Here is a 21,783-nt window from a genome sequence, read left to right as displayed (position 1 = left end):
ACTACTGAACTCTACAGTTAAAAATGGTTCTGATGGTAAAAAAATTTTTTTAAAAAGAAAAGAAAACCAGACGTCTGACATCAAGCTGATATAAGGAATTTATTGTGTAAAAAAGAAACATCTAGAGAATCCCACAGACAGGCCTAGTATGGCTACAGTACTGTATATAAAAGACAATTGCTCACAATGATAGCACTGAAGCACTGAGAGATACCAAAGTACTTTCTGAATCGAAGTCAAATGATACTCAGTATGGTTTTAATATCCTCATATATATCAAAGTTTTACTACTCTGATACATTTGTAAACTAGGTAACCAGAATACCCAATCAGACAGCTTTTGGTGATATATAACTTGGCAATAACCCAGTCTGGTGATACATAAAACTACTCACTGTACTCATCTGGTATATACCCGCACATACATTTTGAAATTCCAATTTCTTGGTCAAGTGATATGTTGCTTGAATTCATTAAATATATTTAGATTTCTGTATTATACAAAGTTAAATGTACAACTAAATTAGTATATGAAAAGTGCTCACTATGTTTTTACGGGAAATAATCCTGACAAAAATGTTTAATGAATATACTCTATACTAATTTTGCCTTTTTATACTTAATTCTAAATTTATCCCCTCTAATTTACAACAAATTTTGTGATTTTTATAAGAATCTATGCCTCCACAATTCTCAGATTCTTCTTTTTTCCCCCTTATTTCTTTGCTTAAATTCAGTATAAGCTTTCTTGGTATTTTAGGCTTCATGCATACTCTTATTCCTAAACACCAGCAGTTCCTCAGAGACCTAAAATCCAGTATAGGAATTACTGTGTTAGTTCTTGAAAAAGCATTAAAGACATTTTTTCCTGAAATATACAGAACATGTCATGCCAAATCTCTTGTTTACATAATAAAATGGTAATACCAGTGAATTGCACATATAGATTTTATCTCCAAGATAGAATAACTTAAATATTAAAACGTACCTTTAATTGACTTTGTAACAGACGGCAATATTCAATACAAAAATCACAAAACCCACTAACTTTAAATGCTGCACAGTACAGCATACAAACTCATCTCCCTATGAGCTATTCAAACTATGACAACTTTTTAAGCTACTCTAGCATTTAAACCATAACTAGAAATTTATACGAAACACGATTTTATGTTCAAATATGGAAATAAGTAACATAATTCCAAAACCCAAAAGCATCCCAGCATTCTGTAAAAAGAAATATCCCCAGCGGCTACATCCGTGGTCACTAGCATCATTGTGCAGCATTTCAGGTACCTTAAAAAAAAAAAAAGGTAAGGGAAAATAAGAGTGACATTTAAGTTTTTAGAACTACAGATTAGTTTTTAGAAAAATTTGTAGGACAGTATACTAGCTTTATTTGTAGCTAGATATACTGTGAGTTAATTCCTTAAAACATGATTACATACATACTGACTCTAGCTAATAATGTCACACTGCATTTCCTAGCAGTTTAACAATGACTACTCATGATGTTCTGGGCAAGAAAAAGTTTGTATTGGTTCACTGTGCTCCACTGGAAATTGAAAAGCTACATTGATTTTCCTATTTCAGTTACTGGCTGCATATCTGAACTGGATATAACATGTAGTTTGTCTTTAGTTCAGAGACAGAAAACCTTATACTATATAAGATATATATTGTCTTTGATTGCTTACAAAGTAAAAAATAAAAATAAAATAATAAAACACAATTTTAGCAATAAGATTGGCTGGGATTGTTTTGAGGACATTAGCGACAAAAAGATATGACTCCTTTGTTGACTAATAAACTAAGCATTCTGAAGTATACAGCATGCCAACAATATGTGTCTTGTCCTAGATTTCCTACAAATCTATAGAAAATTCACTGCCTGATTACTGAGATCGTATCCTAAAACGATACATCAGAAGGATATAGGTATTTTTGTGAATCCTGATACATATTAAGCAAGATACAGGTGTGATCAACAATCCAAAAAAAAAAAAAAAAACTCTGAAGAACCTATATTCTTAATATGTCACAAATTTCTGAATATAGAATCACTTCTCATAATGACTGCATTTAAAACCTTTTTTAAAAAAATGATTTTTTTTTTGAGACCGTCTGTCTCTGTTGTCCAGGCTGGAGTGTAGTGGTGCAATCTCAGCTCACTGCAACCTCCACCTTCTGGGTTCAACTGATTCTCCTGCCTCAGCCTCCCAAGTAGCTGGGACTACAGGCACATGCCACCACCCCTGGTAAAGTTTTTTTGTATTTTTTAGTTGAGATGGGATTTCACCATGTTAACCAGCCTGGTCTCGAACTCCTGACCTCAAGTGATCTGCCCGGTTTGGTCTCCCAAAATGCTGGACTAACAGGTGTGAGCCACTGTGCCCAGCCAAAAAAAAAAAAAAAAAAAGAAAAAAGAAAAAATGCTATTTTATTGAGCCTATAGTCCTAGCTACTCAGGAGGCTGAGGTGGAAGGATCATTTGGGCTCAGGAGTTTGAGACCAGCCTGGGCAACATAGCAAGATTCCACTTCCTGCTCCCCCAAAAAGAGAGAGAGAAAAAAATGAGGCTTTACCGAATATTTTCTCTATTTTATTGTTGGTCAATAATGTAATAAGATTTCTTAAAAACTCACCATATCAACCAGAGCAACATACATGAATAAGCCAGCAGTAAGTGCAAATATCCACATAGAAACATTTTCAGCATAATGACCAATGAAAATTCCTGTTGCCATTCCAAGATACGCCAGCATGGCTGACAAAGCATTATAAAGGACAGCCTGTTTAACGGTCATGCCAGCCTTTAGTAAAACAGCAAAGTCACCTTTAACAGAACACAAAAAAGGAGGAAAGTCATTGAGAAATCATTTTTAAGACACATACCAAGATACTTCCCAGATTTAAGAAAATTTTCCAGTGTTTTTGAGAGGGGGGGAAAAGAGACAAAATTAAGAATTACCTAGGGTTAAAGCAGTGTTACTCAGTAAATCACCCTAACAGCTGTATAAACTATTGTTTTTCCTTTTTATTCTTCATCATTCAACTTGATGTACAAACTCTTTCTTTCCTTCCTTTTTTTTTTTTTTTTTAAATAGACAGCATCTTGCTCTGTCACCCAGGCTGGTATACAGTGGCACGATCTTGGCACATTGCAACCTCCGCTTCCTGGGTTCAAGCCATTCCCGTGCCTCAGCCTCCTGAGTAGCTGGGACTACAAACACATGCCGCCACACCTGGCTAATTTTTTTATTTTTAGTAGAGATGGGGTGTTACCATGTTGACCACGGTGGTTTCAAACTTCTGACCTCAGGTGATCCCCCTGCCCTGGCCTCCCGAAGTGCTGGGATTACAGGCGTAAGGCACTGCGCCCAGCCAGATACCTTATCCAAAAAAATTTTTTTAAGGCTTACACTTTGTCAAAATGATAAATACTAAAAATTTACTATTGTGGTCTTGCACTGTTTTCAAGGAGCTTGGAATTTGGCCATAAAGAAGGGAGGAATGGGTGGAGAAGACATATGAGATGATCAGCAAATGATAATGGTAATGTATAACTAAGAGCTGAAGAGTTTAATGCTAAAATTATAAAAGGAGAAAAGAGACACATGAAGATGGAAATAAGAGAGGGGCTTCATGGGACTTGAATGTGGAACATAAATTAGATGCTGAAGATTATAAGGAATGGCTGAACATATAACAAGGAATAAAAGTGAAAATGGTATCGGCAGTATGTGTGTGAATATATCTCTGTAAGAAGAAAAACAAGGACGTGAACTGGGATCCAGAACTAGGGAAGGTTTTAAGGCCCAATGACAAAGAAGAACAATATTCAAAGCACAACTCATCCACTCCCCTTCAATTCCAATGAGATTGTCTTTCTCAGCTTCTGTTAATGGAAGATGATTCCTTTGTATCCTGTAGTCTTATTCACCTTGTATGTATGAAGATGATCCCTGATGTCATCAGCATGCTGGTTAGCAGACTTATGAGAAGGCACGGAATTGATGAAGAAGCTTGCTCAACTACCATTAGCAAAAGCCAGTAACACTAGGACGTTTCACCCACCTGGTAAATACAATTTATGTGGTTCTCTTACCTAATTCATGAGGCAACTCATGACAGAACACAGCAACAGAAGTACTTAAACCACTCGATAAACCTTCAGTAAAAGCAGCACCTGTGTAAAAATCAATCAGAAGAAGTTTGGTTACATTAATTTGTGTGTTTTTAATCTTATCAGTATGCAAAACGAGGTAACAGAAAAACAGTATTTTGGTGTGAATGAACACAAGTTTCCCAACCCAACTCTGTATCTTCTTTGTAAGAAATCTTAGAGTACATTCCATGAGGTCTAAATTTCCCAAAGGAAAACATCAGGCACGAAAGAGAAGGGAAGGTTTTCTATGCCTTAGAGTGAGTGGATAAAGTTATACAAATCTGAGGAGTAACTGCTACCATATAAAAGGCATATTCAAGAATATAAAATAAACTGTTAACAAGGTTTACGAAAAAACTCTCCTATCAAGGGTATAAACATGTTTCGCTTGCCTCAGAGGAATTTACTATGTAACCAGATCTGTTTACATTTATTCTTTCACTATCTCAGTGAGAAAACTCTAAGACAAATAGCTGTCCCCTTTTAAAAAGCTGACATAGTATACAATCAATCAATTAGAAACCATGACTGTGCTTTTTTTTTTTTTTAAAGAGATAGGGTTTCATTCTGTTGGCCAGGTTGGAGTTCAGTGGTGAGATCATAGCTCACTAGAACCTCAAACTCCCAGGCTCAAGCGTTCCATCTACCTCAGCCTACCAAGCAGCTGGGACTACAGGTGTATGCCACCATGCCTGGCTAATTTTTTTTTATTTGTAGAGATAAGGTCTCACTATGTTGTCTAGGCTGATCTTGAACTCCTGGGCTTAAGCGATCCTCCTGCCTTGGCCTCCCAAAGTGCTGGGATTACAGACGTGAGCTACCACACCCAGCCGACTGTGCAGTTGGACGTTTCTCCTTTGTCTGTTTCAGCTCTGCATAATATAGTCGAGAGCAAGAGCACTCGACTCCCAGGGAGCCAAGGCGAGGCCTAGCTATAACACAGCATAGCCTCCTTGGGCAAGTGGCTCCACCTTTACAGGCCTCAGTTGCCTAACTGCATGGTTCCTTCCAGCACTAAATTATTAACATTTGTAAGTATTCTGTTATCTCCCAATTGTGGTATAATAATTTATTAGCAAAAGTTCTATGATTCTTCTTAGGATAGAGATTGGTAACTGGACTTAGATGTATGAAGATTCCTTTAGCATAAAAGATGACAGAAAACATAATTTTACTTTTATAAACATTACTTATATTATCGATAAGGGAACTTCAATGTATAGGGAGAAAAAAAATCTCATATATGCATCATACAAATTAAAGGCTGATCTTAAGACCTTGCAATTTAAGAACAGCTTTTGACAGTTACAATTTAGGTTGTGGACTAGGCACAATTCCTAGCATTTAATCATACCTAACATTTATCAAGTACTTCATTGTCAAAGTAGTAAAAGAAAAAATAACATTTTTATAATCTTGGAAGTCACTAATATCCTCATCTAAACTAATCTATTCTCTGTTAAAATTTGACTAGGTGTTTAATGTGAAAATTTCAGACTCAATCAACAAGGAACAAATACGTAGACACATACCAATTGCTAGGCCATCGCTGAAATTGTGCAGGCCATCGCCCATTATCACCATCCAGGCCAGAGTGGCGATGCCGGCATCTTTCAGCTCCTCCCGAGAGTAGCGCTGGCTGTGACTGTGAGGATGGTGGTTTTGGTGGTGGTGGTGATGGAGAATATGATGGTAGTCATGATGGTGGTGAATGAGATCGTCTGACTGGCCAAGTGTATCGTGGAAATGTGAATGGCATTTATTCTTGCACCCTCTGGGTACATATTCATTGTAGACTTCCTGTGGATGAGCATGAGCTATCATGACCTCTTCTTCTTCCAACATTGCAGGCTGCTGAGAATCAAAGTGGGAGGGCTCTTGTGAGTCTGCTCGTAAATAGCCTTCAGTTCCTAAGAGTAAATATAAAGGGTATGGGGCAGTTAGAAGGCTTTGTTAATGGACTTGGAGACATTTCAAACCTCACTGAAAAAGTCAACAAAAGATCTTAAAGCATGATAACTTAAAGCATGATAACTCCTTTATATATGCAGAACTAAACATTAAAGTATTACTAATGTAAAACATCAATAGATTTTAATGAATTCCAGAAATGGAATGGTCTCAAATACTAAGAATGGATTTTAAATGTTAACCTTCAGTAACTACCTCTCAGATTCTCCCTTAATTTATTCTTCCTCCCTACTTTTTTAAAGATGTCTTTTTTTCCTCACCCTAGGAGAAGAACCTGCTTGTTTTAGAAAACACGTTACATTAGATATTTAAAATATTTATTTTAGAAAAATATCTTAGAGAAGTAATGAAAATTAGAAATAAAAAAACATGAATAATCCTGCCATGTGACTTTCTTTTTTGGAGTGCAAAATTCAAGGAAAAAACAGAGAATCTGAATTATTTCATCATCACCAAGAAGCAATTATTATCTATTTGTGCAAAGGAAAATAAATCACCACAATAAGTTTACTTTTTTTTCTCCTGTACATAGTTATCAATTTTCTTGGAACCATCCCTGACACTGCAGTTCATTTCTAGGGCAGGTATTTCCTCCCCATCATTACACATTTCACTGGAGTCCATTTAAAAATCTGAAGAGGGGGCCAGGCGCGGTGGCTCATGCCTGTACTCCTAGCACTTTGGGAGGCAGAGGTGGGTGGATCACAAGGTCAAGAGATCCAGACCATCCTGGCTAACATGGTGAAACCGTGTCTCTACTAAAAATAAAAATAAAAAAAATTAGCTGGGTGTGGTGGCAGGCGCCTGTAGTCCCAGCTACTCGGGAGGTTGAGACAGGAGAATGGTGTGAACCTGGGAGGCGGAGCTTGCAGTGAGACCGGATGGCGCCACTGCACTCTAGCCTGGGTGACAGAGTGAGACTGTCTCAAAAAAAAAAAAACCAAACAAACAACAACAACAACAAACAAAAATAAAAAACCAAAAAAAGGAAACAGATGCAGAAAGAACAGCGAAAGCATTTTACTTGGTCTTCAGAGAAAAACAGCATGTTAGAGAATATACAGTGGACAGGAAACCATACAAAAAGGCAGTAGCAACAATAAAGTTGTTCTCTCCCCTCAGTCAACAACTGTCTATTACATACTGATACTAAGCCAGGTACTCCAGCACTAGGCAGTAGGGATGGAGTGGAGCATGACAAAGTGTCTGCCCTCAAGAAGCTTATCTAATCTTGTGGGGAGACAGCCACTGAGCAAGGAAACACATGTATAAAGGTACTAGAGGCACTGGTTTTAGAGAAGTGGAATATGGAGAGTGACTGGGAGACCTGTTGTAGTTGGGTGCTCAGTTCCGGCCTCTAAAGGAAATATCTGATTTGACACTTGAACAACAAGAGGAGAAATGTATGTGATGGTCTCAGAGAACAGTATTCCAAGCAGAAAGGATAGTGAGTGCATGGCCCAGAGACAAGCCTTAAGTGCTCCCAGGGTGAAAAGAGGGTCAGTGGGGCTGGAGCACAGTGAACAATGTGGGAGACTTGTGGGCTCAGCGGGACCTTGAAGATCATGGCAAGGAGCTGGGTTTAAAATATGAATCTTAACTCAGTCTGTCTGACAAGATATGCCAAGCAAACAGCCAAGTTTCAGGAAAAACATGGTAGATACAACCTTAGGCAAGTGATCAAAATTAACACCACCAATAAGTGACAAAGAATCATATCAGGTGGCACAGCATGTCACAGAAAAGGATAAGTACCCTTTTATGGTATTCCTGCCGAAACTGATCAACCTAATCATACAAAAATACTAAACAAACCCAAAATTAGAGGCAACTAAATGCAATATTTGATCCTGAATTGTACTCTGGAACAATATTTTGGTGGGGGTTGGGAGGAGTGTTGGGGTGAAAAAAAAAAGCACTATTAAGGCATTTGGAACAAAAGAATAACGTTTGCAGAGAATGGCACTGTATCAATATAAATTTCCTGATTTAATAATTAAATTCTCATTATATGAGAGAATGTCCATTTTCCTAGGGAACATACACTCAAGTATTTAGGAGTAAAGAAACATCATGTCTATAACTTACTCTCAAATGGTTTAGAAAAAAAGTGTGTGTGCAGCTGGCCCCTTAATCACTAAAAAATTAAAGAAAAAGGTATGTGTGTGTAGATAGAGCTAGAGAAAGAGAGTGAGAAATAAATGTGTGGTAAAATAACTGGGGAATATGAGTGAATGCGATACAGGAATTCTTTGTACGATTCTTGAAACTTTTCTATGAATATGAATTTACTTCAAAAGTTACAGGAAAAATAAATGTAAATATACATAAAACAACTTACTCACTGGCAATTTTTAAAAAAGTATGAGATACTGAAAAACCCAAAACCAAAGGACATGGTCCCATATCTTCCAGATAGTCCAAGTTGCCTGCAAATCATACAGCAATGAACTCCTTCCAGCCCTAAAATTTATGCATAAGAACTTACGATCATCTGTATCTACTTTCTCCTCATTTGTTGAAAGTTGAGATTCATACTTGGACAACTGCTTCTTAATTTCCACATCATCATCATTTTCGGGTTTCTTCTGATTCTAAAATAGTAAAGGAAAACAATACTTTAAAACAGTAATTTGTTTATATATATATACAGCTTTTGATCAATAACCAGGTAAGCAAAAGACACAGAATGCCCCCACAGTCATCTGCTCTAAGCATGGTCCCACACTAGCAGCACAATATCTCCTGGGAACTTGTCAGAAATGCATACTTCTGGCTGGGTGCTGTGGCTCAAGCCTGTAATCGCAGCACTTTGGGAGGCCGAGACAGGCAGATCACGAGGTCAGGAGTTCAAGACCAGCCTGGCCAATATGGTGAAACTCCATCTTACTAAAAATACAAAAATTAGCCAGGCGTGGTGGCATGCGCCTGTAGTCCCAGCTACTCGGGAAGCTGAGGCAGAAGAACCGCTTGAACTTGGGAGGCAGAGGTTGCATTGAGCCGAGATCGTGCCACCGCACTCCAGCCTGGGTGACAGTCTCAAAACAACAACAACAACAACAACAAACCCAGCTAGGGGCATTTCCTTCAGGCATCTAGTGATCTGGTAACCACCTGCCTGGCTGCCTCCATGCCTCTTCTGCACACTGAAACCCCATACTTCTCATACTTTTTATAACCTAAAACTATCGTTTTTTAGTTATTAAAATAACACACTTTTCTTTCATAAAACACCATTAACATGATTTCTCTTTTAAAATAAGCCTCTATTAACCTTGAATTCATCACTGGGCTTTAACCATCCCAAATACCATACCAGAGAGATTGTACCTAAGTCCAAGCAGCCTCTATGTTGTGTAAAGGTCACTGTTTGAAAAATGGTGCCTGTGTATCATCTACTTAGACAGAACACTTAAAATAAAAGTTTACACATAAATAACAGATTTCTTATTTACAGTACCTTTAAATATGATGATCACCACCATACCTAAGATTTCATTCGAGCTCTAATAGCATATCAAGTGTCTATACATTCTTAGGTTTTAAGAGCTTTTAAAGGCAAACACACACACAAATCTTTACACTTGTCCTAAATATATGCCTCAATACTTTCTCAAAGTATTAAGAAAGTACTTAAATATTTGTAAAAGTAAATGAACTCAGGGTATCTTAAATCCTTTATGCTGGTGCTTTATTCCTCATTGGGCAATTGTTCTAGAACTAGAGTTTAACAAATTCTTTCATTCCATAAGTATTAAGGGCCCACAATGTTCCCTATGCTAAATGCTGGGAGTAGAACATAAAATAAGCCCCACACAGTCTCTATTCTCATGGAGCTTATTATCCACAGGGAGAGGGATTTTACACAGGTAATGATTATAACACTTCTTTGACTATAATTTTTGACACATTTTATAATAGACAAGAACAGAGTGCTATTAAGAGTGTATAATAACATGAACTCAATAATTTCCAGGTGGCCACTGAAAAAATATAACTTAAACCAAGACCTAAAGATAGGCAGGAATTTGGTGGGGAAGGTGGGGGAGGCAGCATTCCAGGCAGGGAGCAGCACCTGGAGGGGGTCAGCACTGCTCTGGAACTCAAAGAGGTAAAAGGTGGCTGGGGTCTACTAGGTCAGAGAGGGTGGCCAGAGATGAGGCTGAGGCAACTAAAGGAGATCAGACAACAGAACTCTGTTAAGAACAGTGGGCTTTGTCCAAAAACTTATGCAGCCACTGAAGGAAAGATTCTAAGTAGTGGTGGGCAACCGCATCATATTTTCATTTAAACAAATCACTGCCTGCTCTGTGAAATCTAGATTGGGAAAAGCAGGAAAGCAAAATAATGTGGACAGGCTCCTACTAGGAAGCAATAACTGTCACTCAAGTGGGAGATAACCATGGCTTGGACTAGAAAGACAGCAAGAAAGATGGAGAGGAATGGAGAGACCGTGGACATACTTACTAAAACTTGGTTGGATATGGGGATGAGGGGGACATCAGAGATGATTCTCTAGTTTTCAGCATGAACAATAACCTTCACTAGCAGAAGGTTAACCTTAAGCAGCAGAAGGCAGGTAGCCTAAAAAGATGATATATAGAATCTCCCAGGGATGCAGGATGAACCTCTTAAGAAAAATCCTAAGTAAAATGCCTGGTTATGAGCTTGAAGAACTCCCCATACTCACAATATAATGAGTAGTATTTTTCTTTTAGAGAGAATTAGATTAAAAATTATTAAGTAACTTTAATATCTGGATGCCTTTAACAAAAGATAAACTCAGCATATTCCAAAAAGGGAAGAGAACATGTAACATTTGCAAAACTCCTATGGGAAGTCTTCGTCTAGAAATTATGCTTACTTGCTGTTTCATGCTCCTTAAACACTGAATATTTATTACTATCTATCATGTACTAGACATTATTCTACACACTGGAGACAGAGCTGTAAACAAGACAGATCCTGGCTTTTAAGAGCTTACATTCTAGTAGATACTATTTTAAAGCAGAGCGCATCAAACTACTCTGACTATAATCCACATTAATATATGTAATGTAAAACAGTAATATATATATAATATTACTGTTGCATTTAAAAATATTGGTTATGACATACAGATTTATTTTACAACTCACTAACAATCTAGAGTTATAACCAAAATTAAAAAAGAAAAAAATACTCTGTATCAGATAACAGAGGGCCTATTTCTTGGAGTCCTAGGTTAAAGAATGCTAAGTTAAAGAAAAGCTATCCTTAGCTGGGCATGGTGGCATAAGCCTATGGTTCCAGTTACTTGAGAGGCTGAGATGGGAGGATTGCTTAAATCCAGGAATTTGAAGCTGCAATGAGCTATGATCATGCCACTGCACTCTAACCTGGGCAACAGAGCAAGATCCTGTCTCTTAAAAAAAAGATCCTGTTTTCTTTAAAAAGGAAGAAAAAAAAAAAGAAAAAAGAAAAGCTGTATTTAGGTAAAATTTGGAAACAAAATTGAAATGAGAATGTTAAATAAATTATGGCATTTTGACCCAGACGTACGGTTAAAAAAAGAAAAAAACCAACCCATCCTCAAGTCTCCAGAATGAAAATTGATCTTTTTTTTTTTTTTAACATGAGAATAATTGCAGAAGACTTAAAGAAGTAGGAATAAACTAGTCCATATATGGCAGGTAACCTAAAACTATGATATATGGGATCTCCCAGGGGTGCAAGATGGCTCCTAAGGAAAATTCTAAGTAAAAAATGCCTGAAGAGCTCACAGTACTCACCATATAATGAGTAGCTTTTTTTTTTCTTTTTGAGAGAATTAAATGAGATTAGAAACTATTCAATAACATTAAGAAACAGTCCAAGGGAAGCAATTCGGACAATGGGAACACAGAAGATGACTTCCTTGATTAAGAAAAAATAAGCTGGCCGGGTGCGGTGGCTCAAGCCTGTAATCCCAGCACTTTGGGAGGCCGAGACGGGTGGATCACGAGGTCAGGAGATCGAGACTATCCTGGCTAACATGGTGAAACCCTGTCTCTATTAAGAAATACAAAAAAAAAAACTAGCCGGGCGAGGTGGCGGGCGCCTGTAGTCCCAGCTACTCGGGAGGCTGAGGCAGGAGAATGGCGTGAACCCGGGAGGCGGAGCTTGCAGTGAGCTGAGATCCGGCCACTGCACTCCAGCCTGGGCGACAGAGCGAGACTCCGTCTCAAAAAAAAAAAAAAAAATAAGCTATTCTTATTTTACTTCTTCCCTCTATATTTAGGTGCACTAAAGAGAGGGTTCCAAATTTTTAATTTGAGGTTTCAGTGAATGTAAAATCTCTAAAAGCAAATACTCCTAGTATGTAAACACTCTCCTGTTTACATATGCATTTGTTTCCCACTGTGGGCTCTATGCTCAGCAAGAATCAACTGTGTTAGTTTTGAAACCTCTTCACGCCAGTTATATTTATTACTGTAATTGCACAATTTAATTACACATTGCTCAAACTATGAAATGATGGTAAGGAGTTACTTCTTTTTTGGGGAGTAGAGATATGGTCTTGCTATGTTGCCCAGGCTGCTCTCAAACTTCTGGCCTCAAGCAATCCTGCTGCTTCAGCCTCCCAACGTGCTAGGATTATAGGCATGAGCCACCGTGCCTGGTAGGGGATACTTAATTCCATGAACACAAAAGCTGAATGCTTGGAAGATTCAAAGGCAAGGTGCTAAAAAAAGATATCAAATTACATAAGGCTACCACTGAATAAATTTTTTTTTAATTTCCAAAACCTAGATTCTACATTCAGAATAGCTTTAAGTGTGTAATCTCTTGTTCAATTTTAGAGATACCAAAATTGGAAATCATAGATGAAGCAGCATGGCTGATAAAGAAAAAAAGAAAAGATAATACAGAACACAGAACTCCAACTCGAAGAAAATCCTGGTCAATATCAAATGACCAAAATATGAGTGTACAGATGTATTAGGTTAGATTAAAATGTTGAGATGTGAACACATCATTTTTTTTTTTTTTTTTTTTTTGAGACAGAGTCTCACTGTTGCCCAGGCTGGAGTGTAATCTCAGCTCACTGGAGCCTCTGCCTCCTGGGTTCAAGCAATTCTTGCGCCTCAGCCTCCCTAGTAGCTGAGATTACAGGCATGCACCACCTCACCTGGCTAATTTTTGTATTTGTAGTAGAGATGGGGTTTCGCCATGTTGGCCAGGCTGGTCTCAAACTCCTGGCCTTAAGCGATCTGCCTGCCTTGGCCTCCCAAAGTGCTGCGATTACAGGCATGAGCCACTGCACCTGACCCACATTATTTTGAAGAGTCTCCTGACAGTCTTCTTAATGACTTGCCTGATCATATCAAATAAAAAGTGGCAAATTACCATAGGGAACTCAAAAGTGGTTTTTTTTTTTGGCCAGAAAGAAAGAGCCTATTGTTTGACTTCATACCATTTCTAATCCAATTTGCAAAGGGCAAGCCTGTAAAAGTGACATACCCTTTAAAAGAAAACAGAACATTTAGTTACTAGGTAACTAATTAGAAATTAATCACATTAGTTAATCATAATTACTAATAAATATTGATAGTGTATCCATGTATACATGATGCTTCTGGTCTTCAAGGCCCTGCTGGTACCTTGTCTGGTCATTTATACAGATGTTCATCCTTCCCTTTCTTACCCTGTCATGAGTTTCAAAAGAATAGCAAAGATAGAAAATTTCAGAGCTATTAAGATATAGAAATGCTCCTCACAAACATCTCTGGGACCAAAAAGTACTTCAAGGGTACTGAACTCCCTCTCAAATAAAGCTCATACAACCTGGGCATGCTAGTCTAACAATCTAGTTAGAGTACTACTATAAATAAACGTCTGAAGCATAGTAAGTACTCAGTATACTTTTTCTTACCTTTTTCTTCTTATCTTTAAATTGTTTGATCAATGTGAGGACATGTTCGACAAGAAACATGAAATACAGGCCTCCTAGAGCTGTTAGACCCTTCCATGTGGAATCAAAATAGGCACTTTCTTCTATGTTTTGAGAAGACAGATGACTGAAAAGTGGTCCTCTTTTCATTTCCATTGCTGGTTCTTCATGGCTATGACTATGGTGGTGACTTGCATGAGACTGAAGGCAAAATAATTTGTTATTTATAAATTCATCAGTTTCACACAACAAGTCAGAAAGTTGGCTAGGTAAGGTCAAAACTGAAATCATTCAGTTACGCAATTATTCAGATATTTCAGAGACGAGGTGCAGTTTAGGACATTAAAAATAAAATGACCAATGAGTGGCTAGCTATCTAGAACTTAATGCATGTCATGTACTTCAGATACATTTCCAGTGACACTCATAATACATAAATAGTAAGCATTTTCAATGCTTGACAATCTCCATGGCCACAAATAACAGGAATACTAGACTTAATGTGCACAGTTTCTACTGCTTATATTCCCAACCAAAAAGCCCATACCAAAGTCATCAGACTAGCATTGTAAGAAGCCTAGCGTGTGTGTGTTGGGCCCTGGCAGGTACCCGAGATCCAGGTGTACTGCCCTAGCAGCCTGTAGCTGAGTAGAGTAGTAACTACCGCTATTGCACATTAGGGAATTGGGTGTGGAACACACTAAGAGACTGGGGGATCACAGAGTACGCCCCATACACATGCCACTTTCTGTCAGCAGGTCTTCCCGAACATCTGCCACCTGGTGGTCCGAGAGCTTGTCAGAGCAACATAGTTTTCTTTCACTACTGAATGGAACATGAGATTTGTAGTGCTCTAGGCATGGTGTGATTTCCTTTTCCCAATTATCCGAAAACCTTTAATGGGAATTTAAATAATGAAACACGCATATTTTTTGACTGAGCACCTATTCCAAATATCTGATGGAAAAGTAAATTCACTTTACCGAACTTGTTTTATGTGTCATGAAGTGTAAATCTCTAAACACATACACAAACATTCAAGTCTGAAGAAAACCTCCAAGTTTCTTGGGTACATAAAGGGTCACATATTTTATTTCTGTGGCAATTACACTAACAGATAAAGCAGATAATTCACACTGCTGCAGTACCTCACAGTACTAATAGCCGGGCAGAATTTGTCTCTTTTTATTAAGTGGGTTTCAAAAAGTTAAATTAGTCTGTGTTTTGTAAAAGGAAAGCAAAAAATTCACAAATGTATTAAGACCCAGCAGAAAAATACAGATTTCACTTACCAAATATATTTTAAAATAAGCCTTTCTAAACCAAATTTCTAACATTTTATACAAAAAATTCTAGTATAAACCAAAACATATTATTTTTTCAGTGTTGAATAATCAAACACTAACAGGAAAAACTACTATACTTACATGTGGAAGAAGGTGTAAAAAAGCATCACCACTCAAAGTCCCAACGGCCAGTGCAACAAGGAAACTCAGGAGAAATTTGAAAAACACCCGATTCATGAGGGGCACTAGGATAACCCCCAGCAGAGACAGGAAACTGATGATGGAAATGGCTATAAAACCACCAACCCAGGCTGTCAAACAAAACAAAACAGAGCAAAGAAAAATTATACAATTAAAAAACTTCACAAGAAAGACTTTTGGAGAGTAGCATAAAGCAACATGTAAAAGGAGAGAAGCTAAAAACACACAAATTCAATGCGAATAGGACCTACTGTAGCAATAGCACAATAACCAAGAAATCTGTTGTTGGCTCAAATGAACAACCTGACGGGTACTTAAGAACTCTCCAGGTAAGGAGCATAGCTCTAACGGGAAATTCTTCAGGTAGGGGTGAAAGAGGAAAAATAAATGGTTACCAAGGATGAACTGTAGCTCACTTAGGAACTGAGCTTTCAGATTCCCATAAGAGCTAAATTATAAAAGAGTTTTTTTTTCTTAGAGAAAAGGAAAGGAAAATAAGGAAGAGGAGGAAACCAGGAATTCAATAATGTCCTCAGAAAACAAAGCAGTGATTCCTTCCTCATTACTTTTGAGCAATGCGACCCTACCCTATAGCATAGCTTATCCTAGTTTCACTTATCAATAAGAATGTATCAGTATTAGGTTTCTAAGCAGCATAAATGAACCCAAGACCTCTTCCCAAACAGTGTGACATGATATAAAAATCCCAAATTTCAGGTGATCCTGACACCTTCTTGTAGGATGAACACAGAGAAGTCTTAATTGAAATTTGATTTTTTAAAGGGCAGGGCTAACACCCCTTCCTTGCTTTCTTCACATTCAAGGCAAAGAACAACTAAGATGACATATGTGGAATTGTACTGGAAAACAAATGGGCTGATGCAAATCTAAGGAAAAGCACAACATAAATGAATCTACTGAAATTGATTCTACATAAAAAAGGCAATTTTACCTATTTGTAATGAATAGGTCTTTGGAGGGATTTCAGCCTTCTTTTCACTTGTATGAATCAGACAAGATCTAGCATCAATTTGGTTGATGATGGCTGGACAGAGATAGTTGAATTCTGTTGCATTCAGCGGAACCTGGATGCCCATGCCATGAGACGTCAGTAGTTTTGATGCATTGAAACACTGAAAGAAACAAAGCAGTGAAAATCACCAAAAGGCATCCCCATCAGAGTAATGTGATGACACAACACCCTTTTTTACTAAAGCTACTTCTTTGTTTTCTCGAGTTAATGAAAATTAAAATCAACTTCTGTTTTGAGCACTTTGGAACTTGCCTCCAGCTACCTGGCAATACTATGTCACCATAGTGGTATCCCACCTCTTCTGTCTACCTCATCAGAGAAGCAGTACATCACGAGCCACCTAGGGAGAAAGCCTCAAGTGGAACAAGCATGAGGATAAATGGAGATTCACAAGCCTGTTAACTCACTGTATAAACGTATTAAGGAAATGAGCTTCAATTTCAAAATGGGGTTCATTAGAGATTGAGAAATATGTTGCTTCAGTACTAACGCTATCCTACTTGGCCTAAACAAGTCCAAGACATGCCCCTCTTCTAGTAATGACTCTACTTGCAAAAACTCAGTTCTGTCTACATACCTGGCAAAGTAATGCTCTGCAATGAGAAGATATTAAATTATGCAGATTATTCTTGTGGAGGGCAAGGCTGGTTAATAAAACAAACCTGTACCGGCAGGCAGATGTTTTCAACTATTTAATTAGATGACAAACTTAGTTTGAAGTTATTCCTTTGTGCAATCTCTCCCCCAACCAAAAAAGAAAAAGAAAACAAACAAACAAACAAAACCCAAAACTGGCTTTAGTACCAGTTTCTCATCTTCTGTAAAGACATTTTCAACTCCCACCACAATTCTCAGTTGGTACTACTCAGAGCAAACTTTATCACCAGGGCCGCTATGGCTATGACCATTACTAGGATTAGTCCAGAATTAGTACAGTCACATGCTGGTTTGAATGAAGTACTGAAGTTTTGCTTATTAAACTGTATCAATGAATTCCTTGTTCCTTTTTTTTTTTTGACATAATTCCCCATTCTTGACATCTGTCAGCCAAGGTGAATTATGTACAGTCTGGAAGTCTACTCTAAAAAAACCACATGAACTCAGAACCTCACTGCCCAGACATTTCCCTTGTCCAGCATGACGTTCATGGAAATTGCTCCAATTTCAATCATTCCTCAAGTCATGGTGGACCTTCTGTCAAGGAAGCAGCAGTGGTATTCTCAGTAGTCTTCAGCCCCCTCAGTCACACAATATGGATTCTAACATCCTGCTTTCTAACATCCCTACAATATGGATTCTAACTCCTGCTTTCAACTCCTCATTTTCTATTTATTATTAATAATGTTCACCTTTATAGACTTCCTCTAAAGATAGCCTTGATATCTTTCTCTACATATTTTATATTCTATATTACAAAAAATTTTAGGAGGCAGCACTATAGTCACCAAAATAACCATTCCCTAAGTTCTGATTTAGGAATGTTTACAATATAGCAGGCAGCTGAGAAGGTGGAAATTCCCTTTTCAATAACTTCATCATTTTACTTTTACTTTAAACTCCTCACAACTAGAAACAGAGTAGCAGAGACAGGACAGACACACAGGTATATTAAAATAATGCACTCATCTTACCTCCTGAGGATTTTCATTTGTGTTTCTAGAATACATAAAGCCTTTTTGGGGCTCACTCATAGATTCATTTGTTTTCCTACCAGCCAGCCGGCTCACCAGGCTCTTTTCTGTGACACTGGGTGGAGTGGAGCTGCTTACATCTTTGGGGAAGAGTTTTCCAGGTCTTGGAGTCTCTATTGTCTCTAGAAAGTGAGTTCCTTCAGAGACAGTGTTGTACACAGCTGAGGTCACTTCACTAGTACTAACACTGTCCTTGACATTCCTTCTACCATTGGCATGTTCTGGTCGGTGAGCTCCTTTCCCTTGGCTGTTTCTAGGATCTTTACCTGAACTATCTGAGTCATGTTCTGGGCAAAGAGCTTTTCGCTTATTTTTACCAGAAGCAGCATGATTACGGTGAGAGTGATGCTCGTGGTCCGAGTGATGCTCGTGGTCCGAGTGATGCTCATGGTCCGAGTGATGGTCATGGTCATGGTGTATATGGATTCTTTTAATCTTATCTATGCCTATATTTTGAAGTAATTTTCTGAACCCTTCAACTGACAAAGAATTATTTTCTCCATAGCGGTAGAAAAGCTGTTGTAGATGATACTGCCGTGTGGTAATTGCCAAGTCAACATTAATGCCAGATTCCCAATTCGGACTAATTTTCTCAGTGGTCTGGGGGAAAGCAGCTGCTGATTTTAGTTCATGAAGGGGATTTGTGACAGAGAGGGTGAAGGTCAGGATCAAGATTACAGATAACTTCCTTGCCATCGCACCTTCCTAGAAAAGACAGGAAAAAAAAATTAACTCACTTCTAAACAAATTGAATTAAGAAACCTTACACTGAAAATTAATGTGTAATCAAGTAATCAAAGTTGCCAGAGCATCATGTGGTGTGACCAGTGTGGCACTAGGTACTGTGAAGATGGAAAGAACTATAGTCCTAGGCTCTACCCTTGCATTCCTAAAACACATGAAACAACTGGAGAACAGCTGAGTGCTAAGAGGCTGCCACTAGCACTGTAAAAGCAATAGTAATTCAGAGACAGGAGAGATCCATGTGGCCACAGCCATCAACTTCTTTCTGAAGTTGAGAATTCATTTGAATGATTATTTGAGTCACTGAGGCCAATGATTCAAAATGAAATCTAGGCCAGGTGTGGTGACTCATGCCTATAATCCCAGCACTTTGGGAGGCTGAGGCAGGCAGATCACCTGAGGCCAGGAATTTGTGACCAGCCTGGGCAACATGGTGAAACCCTGTCTCAAAAAAAAAGAAAAAAAGAACGAAATGAAATCTAGCTACCTTGATCATCACCATCATTTCATAAAATAATCTTCAAGCACCAAAAAATAGAAACAATAATCTCAATTCACATATTTAAAAATTTTTAAACTAATACACTCTCCTTATATACAAATCCATTTAAGACCCCTTTCTGCAATTACAATCCTCAAAGGTGCTCAATTTTGCCAGTGTATCCCTCAGGATATTTTCTATGCATACTCAAATACATGTATACTTAATTTTTCAAAAAAGATTTTTTAAAATTTTTATTTTATTTTATTTTTGTGGAGAGAAGAGATCTCACTATGTTGAGGTCTCACTATGTCGTCCAGGTTGGTTTTGAACTCCTGGCCTCAAGAGATCCTCCACCTCCACTTCCCAAAGTGCTGGGATTACAGGCGTGACCACTATGCCCAGCCTCAAATAGGTGTGTACTTTAAATACACACTGAATCTTTTTTTCCTTCTTGACAATGAATCAGACACGTTATGTCCATACATAGATTTCTTAAAGTAAACTGAACTTCATGAAAAACTCACTGTAGCATCCTTGTGTTACTACAAACCAGTCAACATTTAATCACAGACTGTTAATAATCCACAGCAGTGTTTGGAACCAAAGGCCTATGCCCCAAGGAGGAGGGAGCAATTGAGTTGGAGCTTGAAAAGCAGAATTCAGTTAGGCAGAGCCAGAATTCAGTTAATTCAGATCCAGTAGGATGTCCAGCACCAACGGTGGAGGTGATGGTGGTCAAACCCACATCTCCAGCAAAAGACACAGACGTCAAGCTTCCAACTAAGCAAGAGCATGGGGCTATCCAGCTCTACCAGGGTCAGCTGTTCTTCTCTGGGCAGGGCTCTCGCATTCATTACCGTATCTAAAATACCGGTAATTCCTATTTTGCAAGGCGAATGAGGAAAACACATGAAGGAATGTATATTACAAGTACTCGTTAAACTCATGTGTTGCACAAGTGCGGGGTATCATACAGGGAACAGTGGGAAATGGAGGTACGGGGTAGAACGACGCTCCTGAAAGAGGAATCTTTGGGGCTTGAAGTTTCGGGAATTCTTCTACTAGGCAAAAGATAAACATTTAGAAATCATTCCCAGGAGAGAGGCGAGGAGCGGGGTGGGAGGGGACTAGCACAGGGGACAGCTCCGAGCTTTTCTCCAGGGAGGATGCTGAGCGCGGTCGCGGACCCGTTGAAGGATCTCCTTTCCTGCAAGTCGGCGTGTGCTGGAGGAAAACGGAAAGCAGAGGGGAAGGGCCTTGGAGAAAAAGGCGAGTACAGAAAACGGAGAAGAGGGCACAAAGCTCTCTTCTAAAATCTTTTTATTTCTAAACACGTCAGTCCCTTCTTCGAATATGGGATGAAAAGTACGGATCTTTTCCTCAAAAAAATCCTCCGTTGCACCCCGAAGCCCATCTGAGCATCCTAAGAAGTCCGCCTCTCTAGGGAGAGTGGGCGCCTGCGGCGGGCTCCCCCCAGCATCCTCTTTCTGTAGCCCCCCTGCCCGGTCCGCAGGACACTGTTCTCCGCAGAATCCCCCCTCCCTGCCCCGCCTGTCTGGCCTGCGGAGCTCCCCTCCCAGCCGCCCTGCTCCCGGACCTGAGAGACACGTCTCCGCGGCCTCGTCGTCCCACGGCCCGGCCACGCGCGCAGGTTTGGTTCCACACGGTCGGTCCAAAGGGCTCGGAACGGGCCCACTGGTCTCTCCAAAAAATCTCTACCAGGCGCGGACACGCAGTGGTTTCATTGGGTTGGCTGCCCCTCGGTCCGGAGGTAGCGCCGCGCAGCCACCCTGCAGCCGCGCCCCTAGCCTTCGCGGAGCTGGAGGACAATCACTAATTACCGCCGCGCGCAGCGCCGCGGGGAACCACCGCCCCCTTCGGCCAGGACTGCGGGGCATGCGCAGTGCGACCCCGGAACCCGGCTCCGCAGACGGATCCGCTTTTCCGTGTGTTCGCCGACGCTGCAGGGGCGTGGCGCGGCCTAGCGCACTCTGAGCAGTTGGGGGGTCATTTCCTCGAGGCCCTACTCGCTAGCCAGGGGCCCCGCTGGCCGCTGCTGGGAGCCGGGTCATAAGGGGTAGCGGGATGTTTCTGACGCTGCCCTGGCACATGAGTCCCGGATCCTTCAGGGAGGGTCCCGAGCCACTCGGGTTTCGCTCTTGGGACAAAGGCCTGGCTCGTGCGCGGGGCGGGGCCACGGCCCCAGAGGAGAGCTAGCAGAGCGGCGGCTTTGCACAGGGGTTCAAGAGTGTGGTGGAGCCAGAGGGCCGCAGGGGGGCGGGGCTGCCTTCGT

General features: G+C 39.6%; 1 protein-coding gene across 1 annotated transcript; it reads right to left on the bottom strand.

Moving 5' to 3' along the window:
* Positions 1-80: 80 nt before the first annotated feature.
* SLC39A6 (solute carrier family 39 member 6) lies at positions 81-21,325 on the bottom strand. Its single transcript, XM_007974249.3, has 10 exons — positions 21,088-21,325; positions 18,203-18,967; positions 16,491-16,671; positions 15,479-15,648; positions 14,034-14,252; positions 8,628-8,733; positions 5,701-6,078; positions 4,109-4,189; positions 2,646-2,836; positions 81-1,296 (listed from the first exon to the last, which is right to left on the bottom strand). The coding sequence occupies exons 2-10, from the start codon at positions 18,956-18,958 to the stop codon at positions 1,144-1,146; spliced, it is 2,235 nt and encodes a 744-aa protein (XP_007972440.1). The 5' UTR covers positions 18,959-18,967; positions 21,088-21,325; the 3' UTR covers positions 81-1,143.
* Positions 21,326-21,783: the final 458 nt, after the last annotated feature.

This window comes from Chlorocebus sabaeus, chromosome 18 (genome assembly GCF_047675955.1).
Source record: "Chlorocebus sabaeus isolate Y175 chromosome 18, mChlSab1.0.hap1, whole genome shotgun sequence".
Classification (NCBI taxonomy): Eukaryota; Metazoa; Chordata; class Mammalia; order Primates; family Cercopithecidae; genus Chlorocebus; species Chlorocebus sabaeus.
The sequence above is the reverse complement of the archived record's forward strand: the minus strand, read 5'-3'. Positions and strand labels throughout refer to the sequence as shown.